Source organism: Perognathus longimembris, chromosome 21 (assembly GCF_023159225.1).
Source record: "Perognathus longimembris pacificus isolate PPM17 chromosome 21, ASM2315922v1, whole genome shotgun sequence".
NCBI lineage: Eukaryota > Metazoa > Chordata > Mammalia > Rodentia > Heteromyidae > Perognathus > Perognathus longimembris.
The window spans coordinates 5,107,249-5,134,242 of NC_063181.1; the positions used below are offsets into that span (position 1 = coordinate 5,107,249).

General features: G+C 50.7%; 1 protein-coding gene across 2 annotated transcripts; it reads right to left on the reverse strand.

Annotated features, from left to right (window-relative positions):
- Window positions 1-23: 23 nt before the first annotated feature.
- Window positions 24-26,994, reverse strand: Extl3 (exostosin like glycosyltransferase 3). 2 transcript variants are annotated; one of them, XM_048330614.1, is made up of 6 exons: window positions 26,847-26,994; window positions 13,076-15,697; window positions 4,806-4,933; window positions 4,193-4,337; window positions 1,652-1,744; window positions 24-404 (listed from the first exon to the last, which is right to left on the reverse strand). In XM_048330614.1, exons 2-6 carry the CDS (start codon window positions 15,221-15,223, stop codon window positions 195-197), a joined length of 2,724 nt encoding a protein of 907 aa, XP_048186571.1. In that variant the 5' UTR covers window positions 15,224-15,697; window positions 26,847-26,994; the 3' UTR covers window positions 24-194. The 2 variants fall into 2 exon arrangements, with proteins under 2 accessions (XP_048186571.1, XP_048186570.1); XM_048330613.1 differs by having other exon boundaries at window positions 1,652-1,780.

Genomic DNA, 26,994 nt, shown 5'->3' on the forward strand with positions numbered 1-26,994 from the left:
TGTCCTCCGTGGGCTCTCTCCACCAGTGCCCTGCGTGGGGCCCCGGCCCTGACCAGGGCTCCGAGGCCTCAAGATCGAGGCAGCCGCTTCCCGCCCGCTATGCCCACTGCCTCGCCCGGCAGAGGCGGCAGGGGCCCCGGGAGCACCCCCTCCTCTCCCCCTCCTCTCCCCATCCTCTCCCCGCAGCTTGGGCCCTAGATGAACTTGAAGCACTTGGTGTTGTCGTGGGGCAGGCGCGTCTTGAAGAGCACGGAGTCCACCCTGAACTGCGTGTACAGCAGGGGCATGTAGCCGTACACCTTGACAAAGAAGTTGATGCACTTGTGCCGCTCGTAGAAGTGGGAGTCGTCATGGGACAGGGCTTGGGGACAGCCTGGGCACCGGAAGGTCCACCGTGACGTCACCTGGGGACAGGAGTGAAGAGCCGAGGGTGAGGACCCCGCGCGGAGGCCGAGCCTGTCCCACGCCGCGACCCCCCGTGACCCCCCCACAGCCGGGGCTAAAGCATCAGCGGGGCCGCCCGGCGGCAAAGCCCGCGCACGCGCGGAGCCCGCGGCCCTGAGTCCACGCCGGGACTGACCTCGGCCGGCACAAAGCTGTTCACTTCACCAATGCTTTTAATAGCTAAGACTGGAAAACCACTGCACAGGAGCTAGTCGATGATTATGAAATACTCCATACCACTTTAAAAAGACACTTAGGAAAATTATGTGTACAAGTTTTCAAATCACACGTAGGAGTTTCAAACACATTCTGCAAAAGGGGAACATGTTTCTCTCTTTTTAAAAAAACTTTCTCCCTGCTTTAACCCTGTTATACCCTAAAATAAATCCTTGCTAAAAATGTCCAAGACGATTGTACTTAGACCTGAGAAAGTGGTTATGGTCTAGTCATTATCCGGAGACTTCAAGCCATTACAAAACAACGCGCAGACCCAAGCTCTGGCGGGGACACGGCCCGAGCCCGGCCTGACGGGGCAGGCTCACGCAGCAGGGAGCGAAGAACCGAAGCGCGTGCTCATGGCGGCCCGCCGCGTGCCTGCATCTGACGGGCCCGCCGGGCTACGCAGCAAGCACTAAGAACCGAGTCACGTCCGCAGTGGTGGGCCGCTGGGTCAGAGCACCGGCTCCACGCACCGGGTCCGCACAAAGACAGAAACGCGTCCGCAAATCTGGGTGGCCTCGGACCGCACCGAACCTTTCCCCAGGGCGGCCCTGGGCCGTCAAGCCTTACTGGTAATTTTCCTATCAAGTCTTCACGAAAGAAAAATACCGGTGATGAAAAGGAAGGGGAACGTGAGCCACTGCTCTCCTGCGGGGCACTGCCGTGCAGAACAGCGCTTCAACACTGTGCAAAAGCCTTCCAGGCACTGCGATGCCCACATTCTCTGTGGCGACCATCAGGACCTGGAGCTACCTCGTGACTACAGGAAATGCTAAGTTCCCGTTACAGGAGAGGGAAATAAAGCTGCAGCATCTGTGCCACCGAGTTCCCAACTGGTGAGTTTTCCCCACCGGCCCCTGTAAGAACAGCAGCCCGTGGAGTCGGGGTGTCCTGAGGCGCCGAGGCTGAGCTGCCACGGGCGCGCGCAGCCCAGCGAGGGCCGAGAGCCGCCTGCCGTGCGCGCCGCCGCCGGGGAGCGGGCCCTCACCTTGATGGGGGGCTTCCGCGTGATGTGGGAGACGAGGAAATTCATGGCGATGTCCTCACAGTTGGTGTACTCGTCCACCATGTCCCGGATGGCCTGGGGCATCACGTAAGAGTACAAGTAGGCATAATACTGTCAGGGGGAGATAAAAAGAAAATTAGCATTATTTTGTGAGAGGTCCCGATGCTTTGGCTTTCAGCGAAAAAACTCCCATGAAGGCAGGAACTCCACGAAAGGGAGGGGGAGCTCAGCGTGTAGCCAGGATTGGGGAGCACGGGTGGCATTCAGGGAGTCGGGCAGGGCCAGAGCTCTGCTCAACATTCACTATGCAAATCTCACTGGAGAATCATCTCACTCCAACCTCCGTGACTGCCACCTTTAAGAACCATCATTTCGTGCCATCTCCTTGGTAGCACAGCAATGCTGAGGTCCACATAAAGCTTCCAGAGCAAGCCGGGCACTGTGTTGGCAACGAGAAAGCGAGGGGAGCTGGCCACCGCCTCAGACTCCACCATGGGGCGCCCCGTCCCTCCCGGTCCCACTGGACTCTTGATCTGACCCCACCTATCACCGCCACCAGCTACCACTGCTCCGCGCCCCCCGCTGCCACGCCTCCTTCGGCCCAGGAGAGGGGCCCTGTGACCCAAAGCGAGGCGGAACCGTCACCCGATGGCTTCTCATCTCACTGCTTGAAATATCCCAGGCGGGGTGTGGTGGTGCACACCTGAAATCTCCCCTCGTAGGAGCGAAAGTTTAAGGCCAGCTTGGACTGGGTACCAAGATCCTGTCTTAAGACAACGTCCCATAATGCCAACAGAACGCCGCACGGCGCCCAGCTCACACTTGCTAACCAATCTGCCTAATAAATGCACTTGCTGTCGCACGCAGCCACTACTAAGAACCTAACTACAGAACCTGGAAATTAAGTTATACGCAAAATAAATGCACCAAAAACCTACCAATCTTTATCCATGCTCAGTTCTGAAGGAGCCGCTTCCAGCAGCTTCTGCTCAGATCTGGAGAAGTCGCCTGTCTACTGGCGGTCTGCCTTCTCAAGTGCCATTGCTCTTTAAAAGCCAATGGTCAAGCCAGGAGCCGGCACTCACGTCTATCATCCTAGCTCTTCAAGAGGCTAAGATTTGAGGATTACAGTTCAAACCAACCTGGGCAGGAAAGACTGAGAGACTCTCCTCTCCAATAACCTACTCAGCAAAGGCTGGAGTGGCGCTGTGGTTCAAGTGATTGAGGCAAAGAAGCTCGGGGACAGTGCCTGGGCCCTGAGCTCACCACCCAGGAAAGGGAAAGGAGCCCTCCGGGAAGACAGCAAAAGCATCGGAATCACAGAGGGCATGGACAACTGGCAGATCCGTGCAGCAGAGCCTTCCCATGACAGCGAAGAGGCTCGTGTGTCAGGGTGGGCGGGGAAAACATGTTCTGTGCCTTCGTGCTCAAAGCACATTATCTGGGGAAATGAGTAGCTGGGCAGTCTGTAGGAAGCAACGGGCTTCAGAGAAAAGCCAGGCCTGTCAGGTGGAGGAGCAGGTACAAGTGTTCTGTGAAGTGGGCCATGGGGAGAACTTGCTTCTTCAGTGGGAGAGCTCAGAGGGGAAGGACAGGCTAGTGACACTCAGAGAAATGCAGCCCAGGTCCATAACACATTTAACTTCCAGGGAGACAGGACATTTAGAGCAAGCTGGAGGTACAGCTCAGTGGAAGAGTGTGTGGTCAGCAAGCTTGAAGCCCTGCATTTGAGCCCTAGCACCACCAAGAAATAATAAAAGTGTAAGAATACTTACCCAGGACCTCCAAAATAATTCCATTTCAACATGCAATCAGTGTAAAAATTGAGAATCGTCCCTTTCAGGAATAATTTCAAAGTGTAATTTTATAGCTTAATGAGCACATCTCAGTTCTGATCGTATACTTATCGAGCGCTCAGTGACCACTTTACAGAGCAGACAGGTACGGGAGGAAGGCGCGCTAAAGCAGCTGGGCGCAGAGCTCGCGGTGGGGAGAGGGGTGGCAACCGCAGGCCTTGCCCTTTGCTAGTTAGTGATCACGGCCAGGGAACGGCGGCCAGGGACACAAGCGCAGTCAAGTCAAGCAACCCGCAGAGCTCCACAGACAGCTGCAGCGGGGCCTGGCCCAGGCGGGGCTCCGTCCACGCCAGCAGAGGGCCAGGGCCTGCCTCGGTGGCAAAGCCGAGCACGGAAGAACGCGCCTGCCGTTCCAGCCACACAGGAGAAAAAACAGGAGGATCAAGGCCAGTGGCCATGTTGGACACATGGAAAGGATCTGACAGGATCCCGTACCAGAAACCTTGGTTTCATAAAGGGAGAACCAACATGGTATAGGCAGTCGAGAGCTGCTTTAGGCACCTATTTATTTGTTTTGAAGCAGTCTTACTGTGTGTCCAGGCTGGCCCTGAACTTGCAATCCTCCTGCCTCGGTGCACCGCCATGCAGAGCTGCTCTAAGAAGGCTGCTCTGAGTCTTTAAAGGCAAAAGGGCCCCCTGCCAGTCAGTGTGGGCAGCTTCACCTCACCTTGTGGAAGAAGGCCGCGCCCGTCAGCACCATGGACAGCTCGCAGGAGTAGTTGGCGTTGTAGAGCCAGGACTGATGAGGGAGGTCCCACGCATGGTACCGGCCAGGGAAGCCCACAATGCGGTCCCGCGCCTCTCTCCACACGCTTGAAAACACAAGTGCAACATAGCTGAGCCCAGCGCGGGGACTGTCAGTGATGCTTACAATCGCTGCCTTTCTCTGACGTTCCCAGTAAGACCCAAGGATACCCCAACAAACGAGGGGAGCCGGGTGGGGAAGCGCGAGGGTGCACAGCCAGAGATAGGCAGTCCCACTACATGGTCCTTCGGACTCTCAGGGAGTCAGGTCCCATCCCTTCCACTTGCTTCAGAGACCACTCGGCCCCTCTCCTCGCAGCCCCAGGGCTGTGCCTGCCACTGCCACTCCACAACAGGCAAACAACCAAAGAAGCTCATGTCTCTGACTCAGGAGGGAAACCCCAAACAAAATGAAAGGAAAAGCGAGCCCTCTTGACCTCCAAAGACTCCACCAGAAACTCGTTTACTGCCTAACCCAGGCTCGAGTTCATTTTCTGCTACTGGCCAAGTATTTTTTATTGAAACTCATTCCTCACCGAAACCCAAACATGATTTCGTCGTGGCGGAGGTGAGCATCGTCATCGATAGACAAGATGGCCTCTGTCTCGATCTCATTCCAGGGCAGGAATCGGTTGTTCAAACTGTTCTTCTCAGTACGCACCACCTGCAACAAGGGAGAGAAACCACTGGAAATCAGCACTGCAATCCAGAAGGCAGGTCCACAAGGCCAAAGGCCACTGGCTGAGCTTTCCGAATAGTCTGGATGATGGCTTACTAATTGTAAAATCAAGCTTATGCCTTCCATGAATAAAAATGTCGTACAATTGAAGAAATGTAACGATTTTACATCTTACGCTTTACAGTTAAGGAATTTTCTTGCGAAAGAAACCAAAGCTGGGTGACAGTTTACATGTGCAATAAACAGAGTCCAGGGAAATCACAAATAATTTTCCCAAGAGGACACAAGGTGGCAGAGCAGATCTATGATTCCAGTTCCCAGCTCCACAATCCCCAGCTTGCTTAGAAACTTTAAAACCAAATTCAGAAATCCCAAGTTTATGTCATTTCTGTTCCCCGACTTTGAGGCCCTTGAGGAGAATATATATATAGCAAATCCTGCTGCTGAGTTCAGTCACTTCTCTTTTTCAACACCTACTTACAGTGTGGACACACCTGCTCCATACTGGGAAGCGTAGCTTGTGTAGTGGAGCACCTGCCTAGCAAGCGTGAGACCCGAGTTCAAACCCCAGCACTACTACAGAGACCGACTCAGTGTGACCCGGAGCCCATCAGAAACATGACTGCAGTCCACAGGCGACTGAGTCCGAATCTGCATTTCACAGAATCCCAGGGCAAGCACTGCATGCAGGAAATCTAGAGACGCTCTGGTGCCAAGGGGAAACCCAATCCCTCCCCTATTAGATGTGTGGAAACAAGCAGGCTCTTGGCCAGGTCACTTAGCACCATGCTGTCTGCAAAGACTGGCAACAGCCAGCCACACCTGACAGTCCTATACATGTCTAGCTCTGAATCTGAAAATGCAAAGCAGGAAAAACTAATGATCTAATACCTAGAGTATGCACAAAAGTAGCTGTCCAATTTACATGTTGAAGCAAGTCAAGAGAACCTTCTTGTTCTGCATAAAACCTAGAGGTCTAACTACAAATGCAGCTTGGCCTAAACTTCACAATCAGTTTTTTTAAGTAAATTTGTTAAAGCTGGTCAAATGCATACCAGGAGTCAGAGGAGGGAAAGGGAGCTTTCTTCCAAAGTTTTGTTTCAAAGCTATTGTGCTTAATAGCCAAATCTCAGTAACCTAACCAATATTGGTTTGGGCACTAAAATCAGGACAAAAAGGTTGAAACATTTCTGAATGCAAACACACGGATCAGCATTAGCTTCTAACAGTTTGCATGTTTTAAATTGTGAGACAGGTCCATTTTAATTTTTAAGGAAAAAAAAAAGCTGCTGCTGAATCTCCTAACACTGCAGGCAAACAGCACAACCTCAGGCTCAGACAATGCACACAAAGTGCCCAGAAGAGAGAAGAAAAAACTCAAAAGGAGTGTGGTACACACCTATAATTGTTCTAAGTACATTTTCCAAGTCACAGCAGTAGAATTCTCTCCATGAGGCGGAATGTCCCACCCACCCCTAACGCAGCTCCAATTGGTTGAGCTCAAGTTCACAATCTGCTTGTGATTGGCTAGTTTGAAGAGGGTAAGATGTATTTACATAAGATGACCATTAAGGGGCTGGGAATATGGCCTAGTGGCAAGAGTGCTTGTCTCTTATACATGAGGCCCTGGGTTCAATTCCCCAGCACCACATATATAGAAAATGGTCAGAAGTGGCGCTGTGGCTCAAGTGGTAGGGTGCTAGCCTTGAGCGGGAAGAAGCCAGGGACAGTGCTCAGGCCCTGAGTCCAAGGCCCAGGACTGGCCAAAAAAAAAAAAAAAAAAGATGACCATTAAAAGACTTTGAAACAAAATCAACAATACACAAGCAATCCCAAAACATCCCCATACCCACTGCTATTTCTTGAACAATTGGAACAACTAGTTAAGACAAAACCTTACATTTTAAAAACCTTTCCTTATCCCAAAGCAGCTTCTCCTTCCCATTCTTTACTTGCAGACTAAGCAACCCACTTTGACAGAAAAGACAGCTTTTCTCACAAATTCTAGCAAGTGGGAGGTGAAGGCAAGAGGACTGACAGTTCACAATCAGCCTGAGCTGTACAGTGAGACTCTGTCTGGTAACTCACAGTCTACAATCCTTGCTACTGAAGATGTTCAAAGCCAGCCAGCCAGTACAGGAAAGGCCATCAGAGTCTTATCTCCAATTAACCACCAAAAAGCTGAGTGTAGAGGTATGGCTCAAGCGGAAGATTGCCAGGCTTGAGGGAAAACAAAATAAAACAAAGCACCTCAAGGACACACTAATACCCCCCAGCTATTTGGGAGACTGAGATCATTGTACAATGCCAGCCTACCCAACCCATAAAAAAAAAAAAACATCTTGATACATTGTATATTGTATATATGTCTACCTGACCTAGAGAAGGGAAAGAAAAACAGGGCATAAGATATCACAAGAAATGTACACACTGCCCTACTATGTAACTGTACCCTTTTTGCACAACACCTTGTCAAAAAAATGTGTTCAATTAATAAATAAATTAAATTAATTTTAAAAAAAAAAGGACGTAGTGGCTCCCACAAGTATAGCTCAAACGGGCAAATCATTGTCCAGACCTACCAATACCTGCCTCTGCAGTCTGGACCTAGAGAGGCTGGGTAAGGCTTTTTCCGTTTGAATTGATTCAAGTAGAAATCACAATTTCAGGCAATTATCATCTGATTCATCCAAGGGCAAGATAAGAAATGAAACTCAGCAAAGCCTCCAAGGAGTAGGCCTCTATAATTGCTTCAACAGGAGCTGGAGAGTCTAGACAGAAAGGAGCAGCCCAAGAGCTCAAAGTTCACAATGCTGACTACTCCAGAAAATGTTAAAAAAAGAAAAAAAAAGCATTCCCCAGAGCAGTTCCCCATTCAGCCCTCTCTCCTTTTCCCTGCTCGACTGTCTGGAAACCAATATGAATATTTCTCCTGGCATGGCCACGTTCGAGCTCCCCAACGGAAACCTTCCTGTTCAACTCAAACACCAAGGCTTGTGAGCGAGGGCAAATGACAGCTGGAGAGCAACCAATTTTCTTTTCGGGGGAAAGACGGTGCGTTCGGGCTGCCTGGGGCCTTCGAGTCCGCTAAGGACACGTGGCACACTCAACTGAACCACCACTGCCACCGCCACCGCCCTGGTCCAGGCCCACCGGCCTGCTACAGCAAGTTCAGCTGTGTCCGCTCTCTCCCTTGTCGTCCCCCACAAATCAGTGACCCCTCTGCTCAGCGCCCTAACACACGTAGGAGAAAGCCCGGGCTCCACCCTGGTCTTCATGGTTCTGCGCACACGGCCCTGACCCCTTCTCCCGCATCCTTCAAACTCTCGCTGCGAGAGCACACCCAGGTGCACTGCGTGCTGCGCGCTGCGCTCCGGCAGGGCCCCTGCCCATCGTCAGCTCCTGCTCAGAGGTGCTGCACCCCAGAGCCTGTGCCAGGCCCCGTGGAAATTAGCTGTGCCCTTCGTGGAGAAGAAACTGTCCTGGGATGCGTGGGCGGTGTGGCGAGGAGCACTGCTTTGAGTCAGCTCCGCTGCCCTGTTAATAATCAAAGATGCTATTTTGCTAAAAGCACTAGTCTTAAAACACCAGAGGGCAGCCTGATGCCGGTGGCTCACACCTGTCACCCCAGCTACTCAGGAGGCCGAGACTGAGGATGGCGGTTCAAAGCCAGCCAGGGAAGAAAAGTCTGTGGGTCTTTTATCTCTGATAAACCACCAGAAAACTGGAAGTAACACTGTGGCTCAAAGTGGTAGAGTGCTAGTCTTAAGCAGAAAAAGCTCAAGGACAGCACCCAGGCCCTGAGTTCAAGCCCCACAAATGAGAGAGAGAGAGAGACAGACAGACAGACAGACAGACAGAGAGAGAACACAGATCATAAGGTTCTCATTCTACAGAATACTGTAAAGCAAAGACAGGAAGAAGCAGGAAAAACAGGTGAGAATTTCCAGTGGGACTAATGTCACAAAGGGATTATCTGGGAGTTTCTGCTTCTAGGAGTTTAGTAAGCTCCAACCAAATTCAACTCTACTTTATAAATGAACACCACAGCTCTGGACAAAAATCCCAATACAGCAATTTCCTGAGGCGACTAGAAAATGAATAGAAGAAAATGATGGAAGGGAGCTACAATACAGAGAGGGACTTGTTCGAATAGGAGAGTGAAGCGCGGCTTGTACACCGAGTAGGCCAGAGTCGGCCCCGGAGGATGGGCTTTCTGACCTGAAAAAACAAAAGGAAAGAGTCCGGGGAAGCCAGAGTGGAGCCCAAGTGCTGCGAGAAAACCTCCTCACGGCTGGCCCTCGTGCACGAGGCAGGCCTGGGGTCAGCCGCAGGCGGAACAGCACAGTACAGGGAACTCAGCCAACACTGGGGGAACCATCTGACAGTCCAGCCAAATCCACTGCCTGCTAATACAAAGACGTCCACACTTTGAAGAATAAAAACCAAGGAAAACCATGCCAAGGAAAATCATAATCAAACTCCTGAGAACAGGTGATAAAGGCATGATGTCCAACTCTTCGGCACAGGACGATTTCCTTTCCGACTTTCATTAGACACCTTTGTGGTTCTGGTCCACAGCTACTGAGCCTCACTGTTTACATACCAAGTAGACAAGAGAGGGGACACAGCGGCACCAATCGGTGAGAGCCACACTTCCCACATCTCTGGAGAAGTCTCCTTGCCCAGCCAGTCCCCCTGGAGCTGGGATGAACCAGAGTGTGAGCACAGCAGCCTCGCAGGCCCCTTTGTTATACAGATAATCATTAGGAAACAATGAGGAATTGTAACATAGAAATCCCACCAGGTACCCGCAGGACGATCCTCCCCCACCTGGGAAGCCTGCCTGCTTCCAAGTCCACAGGTGTAGAGCATTGATGCCTCCTGCCCAGCCACCAAGCCCCTAGAGCCTGAGCATGGAAGAGGCACAAACGGCCAGTGCTCCCTGAAACGACACAAGTCCTCCTAAGTTGATTCATTTAGCCAGCACGCTGGCTTCAAATCATCTTCTCTAAAGGACTGGACGCTACTAGACTGCCTGGCAACCATCTGGCTGCTAATTTTATAAAGACCTGTTAACCATAACATAATGGATAAGTGGTGTCTGCTTATAGACATAATCGCAGCATTTTCCTACAGGAGAGGGGCCTGTTTCTCTATTCTGGGTATCTGCCTGCCCCAAGAGGCCACCAATTTCAAGTGTTCCCTAAACACGGGTCTCCCTTAAACAGAAAGCACAGCAAAGCATTTGCAGAACACAGTGAAACCTGCCAGCTGGAAACCCTTTCCTCTCTCTTTTAAAGAACAAGGGAAAGATTATACTCCTGATATGGAAAGCTTTTCAGAATGGCTCCCTAGTTGTTTCTGGAATGTCTAACGGGTATTTTGTTATTGCACGGGGGCTGATCATCGGTCAGAAGACCATGTGTTCCCCCGCTCCAGGGTTAATGAAAGAAACAATGCCTTCTGGCCATTCCGTGATGCATTCGGCCACGGTTCCCAAGGTGGCAAAAACTCAGGCAAAATGGAACAAAAGGCCTTGCCTGCCTGAGTGCCTTCTACAAGCAAGCACTTCCTAAAAAATCAGATGCTCATAAAGTTGTAGAGGAGAAAGGAAGTGCAAGTTATTCAAGGCAAAGCCTCTAGGAGCAATCTCTCCATTTATAGAAGTTTTATTGGTACGTAAGATAAACTCTGAGATTAAAAGCTCTTAAAACCCTTCAGTACTGAACAGCCACAGGTGATTGCAATGGTTAGAAAGACACTGACGCATGCGCGGTGTGCAGTGAGAGGGACGACGGGTCAAGGAGACTCGGGGTGCTGGCCCCCAAGCCTGGACCCGCGAAGTCGGTTACCGCCGGCTGTGACACAGCTCAGAGTCTGTGCTGACTGTCTCCTTCGAAAGTGCGGCCTAAGAAGGAACCAAAAACTCTTTCCTAGTACCCTACCTGCATTACCTCCTTAACACTGAGGTCAAAAAAAAAAAAAAAAGCGAATTAACTTTCCTAAGACAGAAAAGTGACTACTTAATCCCTGGTTTGCTATCACTCCAAAACACCTTTTCTATTATACCATGCTACTACTGCTTAGAAAATACTTCAAATTACTTCTGCAAAGATTTTTTTTTTTTTTTTGCCAGTCCTGAGGCTTTGAATTCAGGCCCTGGGCTCTGTCCCTGAGCTCCTTTTGCTCAAGGTTAGTGCTCTATCACTTGAATCACAGCTCTACTCCTGGTTTTTTCTGTGTATGTGGTACTGAGGAATCAACCCAGGGCTTCATGCGTGCTAGGCAAGCACTCTACCACTAAGCCACATTCCCAGCCCCAAGAAATAAGTCTTTTAAACAACTGGACTATGGGGCTGGGGATATGGCCTAGTGGCAAGAGCGCTCACCTCGTATACATGAGGCCCTGGGTTCAATTCCCCAGCACCACATATACAGAAAATGGCCAGAAGTGGCGCTGTGACTCACGTGGCAGAGTGCTAGCCTTGAGCAAAAAGAAGCCAGGGACAGTGCTCAGGCCCTGAGTCCAAGCTCCAGGACTGGCCAAAAATAAATAAATAAATAAACCAATTGGACTAGACCAACATCTCTTTCCAGACAAATCATACCTAAATACTAATTTTTTACCGGGTGCTAGTGGCTCAGAGGCTGAGATGTAAGAATCGCTGTTTGAAGCCGGCCCTAGTAGGCAAGTCTTTGAGACTCATTTTCAATTAACCACCAAGTAGAGCTTGATTCAAGTGGTGGAGCACTAGGCTTGGGCACAAAGCACAGGGACTGTGCCCAGGTCCTGAGGTCAAGCCCCAGTACCAACACAAAAAAGGGAGGGGGGAGGGAAACCCTAATTTTCTTAAGCCTCAGTCTAGTAACACATGGCCCATGAGACTATCTGTCATCTTTTGAGAAGTACCTTTCTCTGCAACTTTGCACTTTCTGGCCTGTTCTAAGCCCTCCCATTTCAGAGACACAGAGTACATCAGTCTTTGAAGGAATCCAAGCAGACACCCAAAGCCCTTGGATATTGCGCCCATCCTCCACATTTACCTAGTACTTTTCCTATAACATACAGCATCTGACCATGAGAGACAGAGCAAAAAATGAAAAAGAACCTAGGCTGGGAATGTGGCTTAGTGGCAAAGTGCTTGCCTAGCATGAAGAGGCCCTGGGTTCAATTCCTTGGTGCCACACACAAAAAAAAGTTAAAAGCCGATAAAGAACCCAGAAGACACCCAGAAAAGGACTCCCTAATATCAAGCCCAACTATAGTCTTCCCGCAGCTTTTATAGCATCCTAGAAAATGACACAGGTACTCTTGACTCCTTTGGGAGTGACTAACACCGAAGTGAGGCTTCGGCAAACAGACACAATCGGCTTCTCCATTCCTCACTGTGGCCTGGGGAAAACAATTCATCTCTCTGAAGCTTCAGATCTCGCGCACCCAAGGTGAACTACGTGTGCCACGTGATACCAATCAACGTGGCTGGATCCTCAGCCCTTCCGGATGGGAGGAGGCCACCTCCTCCCTGCTGGCAAAAAAGCGGGCTCAGGGACGACAGAGTGCTGGGAATCTTCACCTGTCCACTACGCAGCAGCTTAGAGAGATTTAGAAAGCAAGCAGCAGGGCTGGGAATGTGGCCTAGTGGTACAGTGCTTGCCCTCGCATACATGAAGCCCTGGGTTCGATTCCTCAGCACCACATATATAAAAAAAAAAAGGCCAGAAGTGGCGCTGTGGCTCAAGTGGCAGAGTGCTAGCCTTGAGCAAAAAGAAGCCAGGGACAGTGCTCAGGCCCCTGAGTTCAAGCCCCGGGACTGGCTAAATAAATTAACATATAAAGAAAAAGAAAGAAAGCAAACAGCAGATCTGAAAATTCAGCATGTGGAATTTCAGAGGGCAAGAAAATTGTACAGGTTTAAAAAAAACAGAAAAAAGCCAACAAGGAAAAAAAAAACAAAACAAATTTTAAAAACCGTTTCAGCACATACAAGGCCCTGGGCCCAATCCCCAGCTCTGTGAGGATGGGGTGGAACGCCATGTATGTGTTTCTCTCCTCTCTAAAGGAAAGCAAGTCGGAAAGGAGCGCCGTTCTCGGGCATGCGGGAAGGCTGGCCGCGCGTTTGTTACCATGATGGGGACGCCGATGTCCGGCCACAGGAGGTCCTCCGACGGCAGCTTGGGAGAGTTCCACACCACCACCACCTTGTTCAGGTAAGGGAGGCCGTTGAGCCTCTCTAGGGAGTTCATCAGCACCTCCTCCCGCTCGTAAGTCAGCATCACGGCCGTGAACTGCTCCCGGGGCACGTTGCCCCCCAGCGCCGCCTGGAACTCCTTCCCGGAGCCCCCGGCGCCACCCCCGATCGGCCGAAAGCCCGTCCCAGAGCCCAGGAACTTGGCTTCCGAGGGCAGCACGGGGTCAAAGGGCGTGTGGGGGAACAGGTAGAAAGGCCCGGGGGCCGCGTTCCAGCTGCGGGCCAGGTCGGTGACGGTCAGGGTGAAGTTCCGGAGGTATTTGGGGGAGGCGTAGGGCGGCTCCGTTTCCACCGGCCCCAGGTCCAGGTCCCCGTTGTCAGCCATGTTGGGGTCGGTCCCAGCGGCCTTGCCTGAGCGATGGGGGATCTCAGCTGCCACCTCCTCCCGGATGGGAGCAGCTGGGATCTGAATGCGAGTCCTAATGGCGGCCAGCACGGTGTTAAAAACGCTGTCGGCGGTGGAGAAGTAGGTCTCCCAGAGAAAGCGGCCTTGGCGCCGCATGGCCAGCAAGTCACTGTCCGAGAGGCTCCGCAGCAGGAAGTGGACCTCGGTCACCCGGGGCTTGGGCACCACCAGGGCCGCCTCGTTCCACTGCAGCATCTCCTGGTAGGGGAGCTGCACCTGCTCGCCCAGCACCACGGGGACAGCGCCCACCTCCAGGGCTTCGAAGAGCCGCGTGGCACACCCAGACGAGATGACCAGGCGGGGGTCCCCCGGGGTGATGATGAGGGCGAAGGTGGAGAGCTTCAGCAAGTCCAGGCGGTCCTCCCGCGCCCCACACAGGGCCCACTCCGTGGGCAGGCTGGGCTTGGGCTGGTTTTTACAGGTGAATTCCACCAGGACCTGATCCAGTTTGCTATCCTGCACTGCCTTCAGGGTGGCGATGATCCGGTCGTCATAGTCGGCGGGAGGGTCACCCTCGATTTCTTCCTCGAAGGAGCGAGCCTCCTGAAGGCTGGATCGCAGGGATTCGATCTTCTCGCCCTGGAAGGTGAAAAGGTACTTCCGCTTCACTGGCACCTGCGGTGGGATCCCCATGAAGTTGGGCTCTGACATGGCATAGACTAGTGGGGACACAACCAAGTCGAAGCCAGGTCTGTACTGGGCGGCATAGAAAGTGGACTGGGCCACCATGGCCCGGCCTGTACTGACGTTGTACAGTAAGTTCTGCGTGTCCGACTTCCGGGACAGATTGATGATGACGTGGTTATGTCCGTCTGTCCGCCAGTATGGGAGAGAAAACAAGTGTTTCTCAAGGTCAGCGGGCCGCAGCACCGCGGGCTCCTGCATTTCTCCTACCAAGACCACGTAGAGGCAAGCAATGTCTGCATTTTCTGTAACATACACATTGGCTCGAGCGGTAGCCTGAAAAGCCTGCTTGACCAAGGGGTCCAGACAGCTCCCAAAGGCAAACTGGTCACTGTCATAAACGTAGACCGGAAAACCAGAGGTGAGAGGGCACCGGGAGTAATCAAAACAGCTGTGCAGCCGGCAGCCCCGCGTGACCTTCGGGGGAGGAAGGCCGGCGTCATCCTTCTCGGGGAGCAGTCGGATGGGCAGGGAAAGCTTGGGCTGATTCTGGGCCATGAGCTCTTTGTAGGAGTGCTCAGTCTGGCTAATGACGTTCTTGAGCTGCAGCAGGTCCTGCTTGGCGTTCTCGATGCTCTTCTTGCAGGCCTCGATCTTCAGGTTCAGCTTGGCGATCTCGCTGTTGAGCTCCTGCCGCTTGGCCTCCAGCTGTAAGAGTTCCTCACTCACAGACTCGCGGATGCGACAGAGGTCCAGCACGTGCTTGACCTCGCACAGCTCGTTACCAGCCCTCGGACCAAAAATCCGCTTGCCTGCCTCATCAGCCTCATCCAGAGTGGTGAGGTAATAGTGAGCAATGAGCGGGAAGAACACCAGAATGACGAAGAGCAGGAAACTGAGCCACGTGAGCCGGATACGGTTGGACCAGCGCAACATACAGGTCTGACCTCCGTTCCCCACGCCCCCATTCCGCAACATGGTATACCCCGTCATGAGTACCCCAAGGCTCTCGCCCCTTCTGATCACATCGGGTCACTCGCCATAGCCGGGTTCCTGCTGAACAAAACTGAGCCCCTTTTCAAGCATGCGCTTCCAGAAATGTTCGTGCATTCCCTACACAAGGCACCGAACGCAATGCAAGCTTCATTTTCCTTGGCTTTGAATGAGATGGTCTCTGACCCTATGCCGGTATGCGTTAAGTCCTGGCTGTTGGCCAGAGATCGTCGTGTCCTTCTTAGTCTTCACCAAACAGTAAACAGTGCCACATGGCCGAGGGGAAGTGGAGGAGGCGTCTGTGGACGAAGCCGGGGAACCATGGTCTGCGATCAGGGAGACCACTTCACCTGCCATAGCTTTTGTTCCTGGGTTTTGCTGACCAACCAATGTGCATAGTTTCTAGTCAAGTTATACAGTAGCTGGCAGTTAGAAATGCCAGCCTCTTATCCATGTCACTGCCAACAGTCAAGCCTGCAAAAGAAAGAGAACTGTGTCAGTCTTACAAGATCATCTTCAACCCTCACTGTGCGCCCGTGGAAAACGCTTATGTCTTCTAAGAGAACAATGGCTGGCTGGAACACAGGAGTGTGTCAAAGAACAGTAAATACAGAGCTGTGATTTTGTCCAGTACAGGTATGTTACTTGTGGGAAATGGATCCAGATACATATCCTAAACACCTTCAGCTTACACACACACACACCACACACACACCACCACCACCACCACCACCACCACCCAGCCTCTTCCTATTAAATGACGACCAACCAAAACCAACAGTAGGCAAAGTTGTCTGTAAGGACAATTTACCTTCCAAGCCCTGGGCATCCCCACTGGGTGGAGAGAAATACTATACTTTCCTGTGCCTCACATGAGGAATTCCTTTCAAACCACTTAACAAGAAAATGACTGTGAGACATTTGTCAAATTTAGAGCTGAGGAGCATACTTTGATCTTCACCCAGCAGTAGATGCATGCGGCTTTCCAGAAACAAAGGTGTTTTCCATTTTGCTTCTATTTATCTTCCATTAGCTCGCATCATGCACTCCTTTAAAACAGAGCTAGTAAATTGGTCTTCTGAAAAGACCGGCACACTTAGAAATGAGAAACATTACTTCTATCCTTCAGGGACAGGCCTGCTGTCGCGCTCATGTCTTGGTGTCCTGACCTTCTACAATAGAGATGAGCACAGGAAATGAGAATACATCTCTGTACAATACTAAAACCCAGAGGACCTGAGGGTACGGCAGGCTCCTCAGCCCTGCTCTCACTAAACTACAATCAATCACAGACGACAGAAGCTCTCCACCTGCTTTTTTATTGATAGATTTTGTTAGTCATGGGGCTTGAACCTGATCAGGGCCTGGGCGGTGTCCCTGAGCCACAGTGCCACTTCCAGTTTTCTGACTGTTATTGGAGATGAGTCTCACAGACTTTTCTGCCTGAGCTGGCTTTGAACTTCAATCCTCAAATCTCAGCCTCCTGAGTAGCTAGGATTACAGGCGTGAGCCAAGGGCACCAGGTCTGCTTTAACTCTAAACCAACATGTCTAGAAATCCTACCATGCTGTTACAAAGAATGTTCTTGATTTCTCTCATCCACATTTAAAAAAAAATTTTTTTTCACAGCCACATGTGGCCCAAGCCTGTAATCCTAGCACTCAGGAGGCTGAGGCAGCTCAAGACAGCCTAGGCTACTTCTCAAAAAAAAACAACACCTTTAAAAACTTCAAAAGTGAAAAGATCACTCTTACTTCACAGCTTGTAAAACGCAAGCCACGAACAGAATTAGCCCACAGTCTCTGACCTAGCTCATTCTTCTCTATTTTATGTCTAGGCTGCTCTTTATCCTAACTGCTAGGTTTTAATTCTGGTGGCCTTTTTACATCTCTAGAAGTCCTACTGACTTTTTCTTGGGGGTGGGGTGGGGGACAGTAGAGAGACTTGAACTCAGGGCTTCACACTTGCTAGGCAGCTGCTCCTCCACTTGAGTCACACCTCCAACCCTTTCTTGTTCTGGTGACTTCTGAGATGGTCCAGCCAAGACCACCATCCTACTTATGCTTTTGTTGTACCTTAGATGGCATTGTACCTTAGATGGCATAGGTGTTCATTTTTCTTTATTTGGTAAATACTCGAGTAAAATCATTGCGAGATTTCTTTTGGGGGGAGGTATTTTAAGTTGTAGAGCCAATTTGGTTGATTCATAAGATCTATTTTATGTTGGGAGAATTGTGGTAGTTTATGTTTTTTCAAAGAATTGGTCTATTTTGTTTGTTCGGACACACAGGTGTTCAGAGTCCTCCCTTTCTTTTTCCCCCCTTTTTTGGTTTTTGAGATAGGACCTTACCGCATAGCCCAAACTGCCTCCAACTTGAAATCTTCCTGCCTCCGCTCCCAAGTCTGAGATTACAGACATGTCCCAACCCCACCCAGGTTCCGCCTTCTCTTTCCTGATGTAAGCATTTCATGCACAAACTGTTTCTTATAAACGCTTTCAGTGGGCTGGGAATATGGCATAGTGGTAAAGTGCTCACCTTGTATATATGAAGCCCTGAGTTGGATTCCTCAGCACCACATATATAGAAAAAAGCCAGATGTGGTGCTGTAGCTCAAGTGCCATAGTGCTAGCCTTGAGCAAAAAGAAGCCAGGGTTCAATCCCCAGGACTGGCAAAAAAAAAAAAAACGCTTTCAGTGTATCCCACAAATGTTCTTCAGTTACTTTATTGTTAATATAAAGGTGATACACAGATGGGTTGGTTACAATTACACGAGTCAGGTAATGAGTGCACCTTCCTTTCATACAGAGTCTTCTGTTCCCTCATTCTCTCCCAGTCCCTCTCCACTCACGGATTATATAGTTCCCTTAAGTCCCTATCCAGCCCAAAAACGTTTACCTATAACTTATTTCTTCTTCACAAGAAGCCTCCCTGTAGCAGGGCACTGGTGGCTCACACCTGTAATCCTAGCTACTTAGGAGGCTGAGATCTGAAGTTCAAAGCCCGTCTGGACAGAAAACCTCCAAGTGAATCTTTTGTCTCCATTTAACCAGCAAGTGGAGGTAGGTATGGTTCAAGTGGTAGAGCCTTGAGCAAAAAAAAGCCAAGAAAAGCACGAGGCTATGAGTTCAAGTCCCAGTACCAGCACAAAACAGAACACAACCCAGCTGTAAGTAGAACTTTTTCAACAGCTCTTTACAAAGGAGGAGTAGCATTCCTAAATTCTCAAAGTGGAGCTGAGTCTTGAGCCCTACAGTCTAGCTGTAAGTCCACAACAGCCTTCAGGCCTCTTCCTAGCTCTGAACTCTTTCTTTTTTTGGGGGGGAGGGCAGCCCTGGGGCTTGAACTCAGGGCCTGGGCACAGTCCCTGGCTTCTTTTGCTCAAGGCTAGCACTCTGCCACTAGAGCCACAGAGCTACTTCTGGCTTTTTCTGTGTACGTGGTGCTGGGGAATCGAACCCAGGGCTTCATGCATGCGAGGCGAGCTCTCTACCGTTAAGCCACCTTCCCAGGCCTGAATTCTTTTTGTTTTACAATGTACCTTTTTCCTTGAATCAAGGCAATAGAGGCTCCAAATTTTAAGTTTCACTGGGAGTGAACTGTAAACTAAGACTCTTCAGGAATTACCATTTACTGAGAAGTGCTCTGGAACATGTGGTACTGCATGGGGAATTTCAACACTGACAAGAAAAAATAGTTTCTTTCAATTAAAAAAGGTAATCTGGGGGCTGGGGATATGGCCTAGTGGCAAGCGTGCTCGCCTCGTATACGTGAAGCCCTGGGTTCGATTCCCCAGCACCACATATACAGAAAACGGCCAGAAGAGGCGCTGTGGCTCACGTGGCAGAGTGCTAGCCTTGAGCAAAAAGAAGCCAGGGACAGTGCTCAGGCCCTGAGTCCAAGGCCCAGGACTGGCCAAAAAAAAAAAAAGGTAACCTGGCCCGACAGATAAACTTAAATAAAACTAATGAGCAGGTGGTTAGGTTTTGAATCCTCTGATACTAAACTGGGGGGGGGGGGGGGGGATCTGGAGAATTGAGAAACCTTTTGTGGAAGACCTCCCCCCTCCCTCCCAAACCGATTTAGGTCAGCAGCAGAGAACATGAATGCCATTACTGGAGTCTATCATCTGTGTGCCCCAGAGTGACAGAACAGCCGCCGCCGAGGAGCAGGTGTGTGAGCCGCAGCCACACAAGCCCTTTAAATTAGGTAGAAACCAGTGAAACTGTCAGAAGCAGTTAATTCAGAAGCTTCATTTTGTTTTTAAATCCTAACACATGACATTTCCTGACTTTCTTATAAAGCGCAGTCATAACAAATAATCCATAGAGACCGGGAGTACACAGTTCAGGGAATCAGGAAGCTGTTAATAGCACTAAAACAAAGGCCTATCAGTTAAGATTCCGCCTTCTTTCTTCTATTGTTTAAACAAACAAAAGGCACTTTCCCAGGAAACTCATTAGAGATAAAGCCTCCTAAGAACTGCTAGTAACCACTCACAAGATCCAGGAGGTCAAAGCATGTTTTTCAGAGCACAACTACCTCAGTAGCTTCTCACTGTATAAACTCAACCTGTTGGCAAAATAAAGGAAACAACCTCACCAGCAGCTGAAAAGCCAAAACTGTAACAAACCAAGTCAGAGTCCAGGTTACAGTGCCCTCAGAGGAGTGAACCTAGAGGGGCTTCGGAGGGGAAAAACCTATTTGTAGGCTCCAGAGCAGACTTACAAGATTCACAAATGCTACCGACAGCCGAGGCACAAAACACACAAAAGGAATTCATCAGTAAGCAGTTTTCCTTGGGCACATAGGTTTTAACCCAGATCGCCTGCTTTGTCGCCAACAACTTGAACCCAGACACCTTAGCTCCGAGGAAAAGTTCTCAAGTTGAACTTGCCTGTGTCTGTCTAATAACGGTGTACAAATCAAATTCCTATTGTCTTATTAGTCACCAACTAGGAATAGAAATCAACTTCACTGTTCAGGTAAGATTTTTCCCCCCTCAAATAATAAGCCCGGGCCCTCTGTGCATTTGCAGTAAGAAGAAAAGGAAACCATACATTTATCTCGATGTAAGTACAGCCACTATTCTAGAAACCTAAGCAAAAGCAGCATCCTCAAAAGATCAACAGATCTGGGCTGAATACGGTGGCTCATGCCTGTAATCCTAGCTACTCAGGAGGCTGAGGAGCTAAGGATCATGGTTCAACACCATCCCTAGCAGGAAAGTCTGTGAGACTCTTATCTCCAGTTAACCAGCAAAAAGACAGAAATGGTTCTGTGGTTCAAGAGCTAGAACTCTAGTCTTGAGGAAAATGAGGCGCAGGGACAAACAGCTCCCAGGCCCTGAGTTCAAGCCTTAGGACACGGACACACACACACACACCCACACACACACGCACACACACACACTCTCTCTCTCTCTCTCTCTTCAATATATCTGACTCCTTATGAGGGAAGAGGTTAGACTTGATTAAAAGACTGTAGGAAGCATTTGCAACTTGACAAAATAAAAAGAAGCAAAAGAAGGCTGGAGGTGTGGCTTAAGTATGTACAGCACCTGCCTAGCAAATCTGACACCCTAACTTCAACCCCAGTACAAAAGAAAGAAAAAAAATCAAAATAACTTTGGTCAAATGATACAGAGAGGACAATAAGTTACACAAAAAGGGGCTCAATGATAAGATATCTACATGTTTAACTTTCCTAGCCATCAAATAAATGTACATTTCTAACAAGATACAAAGAACTGCAAATGACAATATCCATGTTTGGCAGCGCGCAGGGTAACTAACTGTTCCCACTAGGACTGAAAATTGGCACCCCTTCCTGGAGTACAATTTGGCAGTAAGTCCCGGAAGCACAGAAACGGAGACTGTCTATCCTCTGACCCCACAATTCCACTTCCACAAATGACTCTGAAGAACCATCCATGTGAGGCAATTGACTTATTTGACTGCTTGTACTAAGACATTAAAATAAAGTTGCTAATTAGCCTGGCAGCAACGGTGTGGCCGGTACTCTGAGTTCCTGAGAATAACTAGAAAGTAACATGACATCTGTATCAAAAGTAAAACGCTTATCAGGCGCCGGGGCTCAGCCTGTCATCCTAGCCACTCAGGAGGCTGAGGCCTGAGGGTCACAGCTTGAAACTAGTCCTGGCAGGAAAGTCTGTGAGAGAGCCGTATCTCCACTACAACTATCGTTAAGAAAGCCTTATACTGGGGCTGGGAATATGGCCTAGTGGCAAGAGCGCCTGCCTTATATACATGAAGCCCTGGGTTCGATTCCCCAGCACCACATATATAGAAAACGGCCACTGCTGTGGCTCAAGTGGCAGAGTGCTAGCCTTGAGCAAAAGGAAGCCAGGGACAGTGCTCAGGCCCCGAGTCCAAGCCCCAGGACTGGCAAAAAAAAAAAGCCTTATAAAGATTTAAAGATTCAATCACTGGGTATTATTTACAAAATATACAATGTATAAATTAAATATCCAAGAATAGGGGCAAACCATAAAAAGTAGGAACTAACTATAAAGTATGATAAAGAACTAAGGCCATGTACCAATGGCTCACAACTGTAATCCTAGCTACTCAGGAAACTGAGGCTGGAAGATCACAGTTCAAATCCAGCCCTGACAGAAAATCGCTAATATGCACAGCATAAGCGTTTCAATAATTTTAAATAAAATAGTGTTCACAATATAATGATAAGTGAAAAGTATGTATAACATTAGGAATCAGGGCAGGGAATATGGCCAAGTGGTAGAGCGCTTGCCTTGTATACATGAAGCCCTGGGTTCGATTCCTCAAGCTCCACATATATATTATAGAAAAAGCCAGAAGTGGCAGAGTGCTTGCCTTGAGCAAAAAGAAGCCAGGGACAGTGCTCAGGCCCTGAGTTCAAGCCCCAGGACTGGCAAAAAAAAAAAAAAAAAACATTAGGAATCAAAATCATATAGCCAATATGATAGAAAATGTGTAAAGTGCACATGTATATTCTTAACAGAAAAACAAAAACCTATAGTGATACTTAGAACTTATGGGATTACATGTCATCTTTAACAGTTTTCATGTTTTCCCTCTCCTTCTTAAAAAAAAAAAAAATGAGCACATCATTTTTATGAGTGTTGGGGTGGGGTGCTGTGTAGGAACAAGTTGTACTGAGGTTTCCAGATGGATTCTGCTAACATTTCAGCTTGATATTCAAATACCTAGAGAAAACAATCTTTCTAAGGCTTCTTTCCTTAAGGAAACATGACTTCTACTTCCTGTTATGAGGCACAACATTGATAGCTTTATCGTTCCCCAGATGCAAAAGCTGAAGCACAGGCTTGCTAAGTGATACAGAATCGTTATTTGACTTTGCATCCTACTTAAGCCTTCATGGGTGAACTCGACTTGAGACTCAAGGGTTGCCCTCTCTCCCTCTGCCATTACCATCTTTCTGATGTACCAGGGCCCCTAGCTTCACAAGTCCTTGTTCTTCCTGACTCACAGCTCATGGTCCTTTTTTAACCCGTACAGGGTTAGAGCAGAGGAGCCTGAGGGTCACTTGAGATCCTGGGGCTTCGCTGTGTTCTACTTACCCATCCAGGGCTTCAGCAAAGCCCCGCCCCCCTTAATTAACAGTAGTTTGAGACCTCAGAACTGTTTTCTCCACTTGAAGCCATAGCCCTCTTATATCCTAAAGGTTGAAAGGAAGTCATGCTGAGAGGAGTAAATCAAGATTGAAAGGAAACACGGGAAACAAAAAAAAATATTAGTCTGAATATGCAGTGACTTAGTGTAACAATAGCACGCACACGCACGCAGGTGTGCATGGCCACGGTGAGCTCAGTGGGTTCCGTGGTTTTGACTGCTTGGGGGAGGGAAACTATTATCTTGATTTTTGTTTTGCTTTTTGTTAAACAAAGTGGAAGTTGACTGGGAGTGAAGGTTACTCTCGTGGTACACTGAATGCTATCATCTGTGCTGACTGCGCCCCTTAAAACAGCGGTGTTACACAGAAGTGGGGGACAGAGGAAACAATGTGGCTGGGGGACTTGCACAGGGAACTCAATCTTTACCCTGGAGAATAGATCTACAATGACAATCTTTTTTATTTTTTTGGCCAGTCCTGGGGCTTGAACTCTGAGCCTGGTACTGTCCTTGGGCTTCTTTTTGCTCAAGGCCAGCACTCTACCATTTGAGCCATAGCTCCACTTCCAGCTTTTTAAAAAAATTATTTTACTGGAGGTAAGAGTCTCATGGCGTTGCCTGCCCAGGCTGGCTTTGAACCGCAATCCTCAAATCTCAGCCTCCTGAGCTAGGATTACAAGAATGAGCCTCTGGCACCCAGATATAAAGACAACCTTAATGATTATAGAGGCCCTAAGAGTCATGTGAAATGAGTAGAACTAGCTAGCTTCTAAGGGAAGGAAGCACCAGGCCCAGTTCCTCACATCTGTAATCCCAGTTACTCAGGATGCTGAGATTGGGAGGATCATGGTTCAAGGACAGCCTGGGAACAAAGTATGTAAAACCCCTTCCGAATCAACAGCTGAGCACCGTGGCTCATCCCTGTTATACCAGCTGCAGCGGAACATAAAATAATTGGATCATGGTCCATGTATGGTCCTGGGAAAAAAGTGAGATCCGATTTCAAAGTAACTAGTGCAAACAAGGGCTGGAGGCCTGGTTCAATAACAGAACACCTCCCTAGTAAGCTTGAGGCCCCGAGCTCAAACCCCAGTCCCAGTAATGTGTGTGTGTGTGTGTGCACAAATGCCACAGGGATAGGAATGGATTTGCTCTATGGGGCTCTAAGTGGCACTCATAGGAAAACAAACTGCTGCTTGGTCTAAGGCAAAGCCTCCTGAAGTCAGTGCATGAAGTGGATGAGCTGCCCAGGAAAGGTGACAGCATCCCAAGAGTGCGGATTTCCACCGGTCAGGAAGCATTATTAGCCAGTTCAAGAATCCTGCCTCGGGCTGGGAATATGGCCTAGTGGCTAGAGCGCCTGCCGTATATACATGAAGCCCTGGGTTCGATTCCCCAGCACCACATATATATAGAAAATGGCCAGAAGTGGCGCTGTGGCTCAAGTGGCAGAGTGGCCTTGAGCAAAAAGCAAACCAGGGACAGCGCTCAGGCCCTGAGTCCAAGGCCCAGGAGTGGCACACACCCAAAAAATAAGAATCCTGTCTCTCACTCCATTTGGCTTTGGTACATTAACCTCACCTTCGCAGGCCTCAGGATTTTTTTCTACCTTTCCCTCAATAGAGAAATATGCTAGAGTGCTAGCCTTGAGCAAAAAGAAGCCAGGGACAGTGCTCAGGGCCCTGAGTCCACACCCCAGGACTGGCAAAAGAGAGAGAGACAGACAGAGACAGAGATAGACAGAGAGAGATAGAGACAGAGAGAGACACAGAGAGAGACAGAGAGAGAAATGTTAGCATCTAGCCTATCTCCCAGTGACTTTAAAAATCAAAATACATGTTAAAAAAAGACATGAAAGAACTATAGGACAGCAGAGAACTTAACACGGTAATTTAAGACTTTATAAACTCCCATCGCACTATGTCTCAGCTCTCCATGCTGAGGGCACATTCCTAAACATTTTAAATCCTTTTTTTATTGCTCCCTGAGAGTATCAAATATCTGTTGAAACAATGTTTATAAGGAACATCATAAAGAGGGCTTAAATGATGACAAGGTAAGAGTATAAGAGAAAACTGTGAATAACACAGACAACCAAGATAGTAATCATTAATGTCATTGAGCAGTCTAAAAATTCATTGGATCCGCCACAAGGAGGAATTACCCCATAGAGCAAGCACCGGAGGGAGGGCTCCTAAGCTTCACTGGCTCATTCAGCTATGGCTGGTATGTAGGTCTTGGTGCCTATGTTAGGCTGGGTTCCATTTTATCTGCATGCCGCTTTCCCTCTACCAGACTCTACAGTTCATCTTCCTATCTGCAGGACTTTAATGGATCATTTGGATGCCCTGAGCAATATCCTACAGAGTGCTATAGCCAAAGTACAGGAAGGTTGTTACTGAATCTCCTCCTTCCTCTTATACTTGAGAATCGGCAGGTTTTTTAAATCTTGCTTCTCTTCCACCTACTGACACCATACAAGACAGCTCCAAGACTGAAAAGGTGCACGGAATGAACTCGTGATTGTCACAAGAGAAAAGGATCGCACCTACTTACCTACGGTGTGACCCAATGCTCACTGTCTTCCTGAGAGCTCAACTCCACCGCTTGAACTTTGCTTCCCTTTCTATCATCTTAGCGGTTTCAAAAGAAACGGATACCGAACATTAGGAGGAAACAAAGTGGAGATAGATTGACTAACAGAAAGGTATTCGCTTGGTTTCCATAAGGAGAAACCGGTAGGCAATTTGGGGACGTTATGAAAGGTCCTGGGCTGTCCCCCTCGCTTTGCTCCCCGGTGACAGCATACAAAGACAAACTATCTGGCGAGATCTTCCGTCTCTCCCAGCGTTTGATTCTGCGTTTCACAATAGCACCAACCCTTCTCCCCAAGGCGGGTCGGTGGCCGTGGCCGGGGCCGCGGCCGGGCCGGGGCCGGCCTCTCTCCCGGCTCCCACACCACCGATCCCCGGACAGCGCCGGCGCGGGGCGCGAGCTTTCCTGGGGGCCTTGAAAGCGCCCCGGGCGCCCCCCTCGCCCCAGCTTGTTCACTCGGTCCTGTTCCCCAGAAGTGAAATCGCTCAGGCCTAACCACGAAGTGACTCCAACCCCACCCTTTGGGGCCAGGTCGGCCCCTGGGGGAGGCAAGGGGACGGGGCCAGGCCTCCTGGGGCCCCCGCGGCCGGAGGAAACGGCCCCGGGGCCACCGGACTCGGAACGCACCCGGTGGGAGGAGGGAAGAAGCGTCCCGAAGTCCCCCGGCTACGCTCGGGCTGAGAAGGGCTCACCCGGCTAGGGATGCCGGGGCCTCGCCGCCCCCCGCCCGGCCCCCGGCCCTCGGGGCGCCCCCGTCCCGCCCAGCGCCGGGCGAAGCGGCCGGGCTCCGGCAGACGCCGCGTGCCCGCGGCCGCCCGGACCCACGCCGCGGGGGAGCCGGGGGAACGGGGAAGGAGGGCGCCGCCCGCCCCGGGCCGATCCCGCGCGGAGCCGCGGGGCGTGCGGGCTCCGCGCCCCCCGCGCCCCCCGGGCGGACCCGCCGCGCCGCCGCCCCGGGGCGGCACAAAGCCGCGCGCCGCGGGGGCGGAGCGGGCCACACGGCGATCCGCCCGGAGCCCGGCGGGGCCCGGCCGGAGCGCGGGGCGAGGGAGGCCGTGCCCGGCCGCGGCCCCAGGCCCGGCCCGGCCCCCGCACCGGGACCCAGGCAGGAAGCGGCCCCGGGCAGGGCGGCGGTGCGGGGCTGCGCCCCCGGCCGCAGGCGCGTCCCGCCGGAGGGCGGCCGGGGTCCCGGGGGCCGCGGCGTCCCGAGCCGTGCGGGGCCGGGAGGCGAAGCCCGAGCCCCGGAGACCCGGCCGCCCGGGGCCCCGGCCCCCGCCCGCCCCCGCCCGGGCGCCCGGGCCTCCCCGCCGGCCTCCTCCCCGGCCCGGCCTACCCGCTCCGCGGCCGCCGGCCCCTCACCCCGGGCCCCGGGCCCCCGCGCGGCCTCCTACCGGCTTCCAGGTCAGGGTCGAGCCGCCGCCGCCCGCGCGAAACTCGGCTTCCCAGAAGCCGCCGTGGCCGCCGGCCGCGCGCCGCCCAGGCCGCGCCGGGGCCCCCGCTCCCCCTGCCGGCCGGCCGCCATTTCCGACCCGGCCGCCG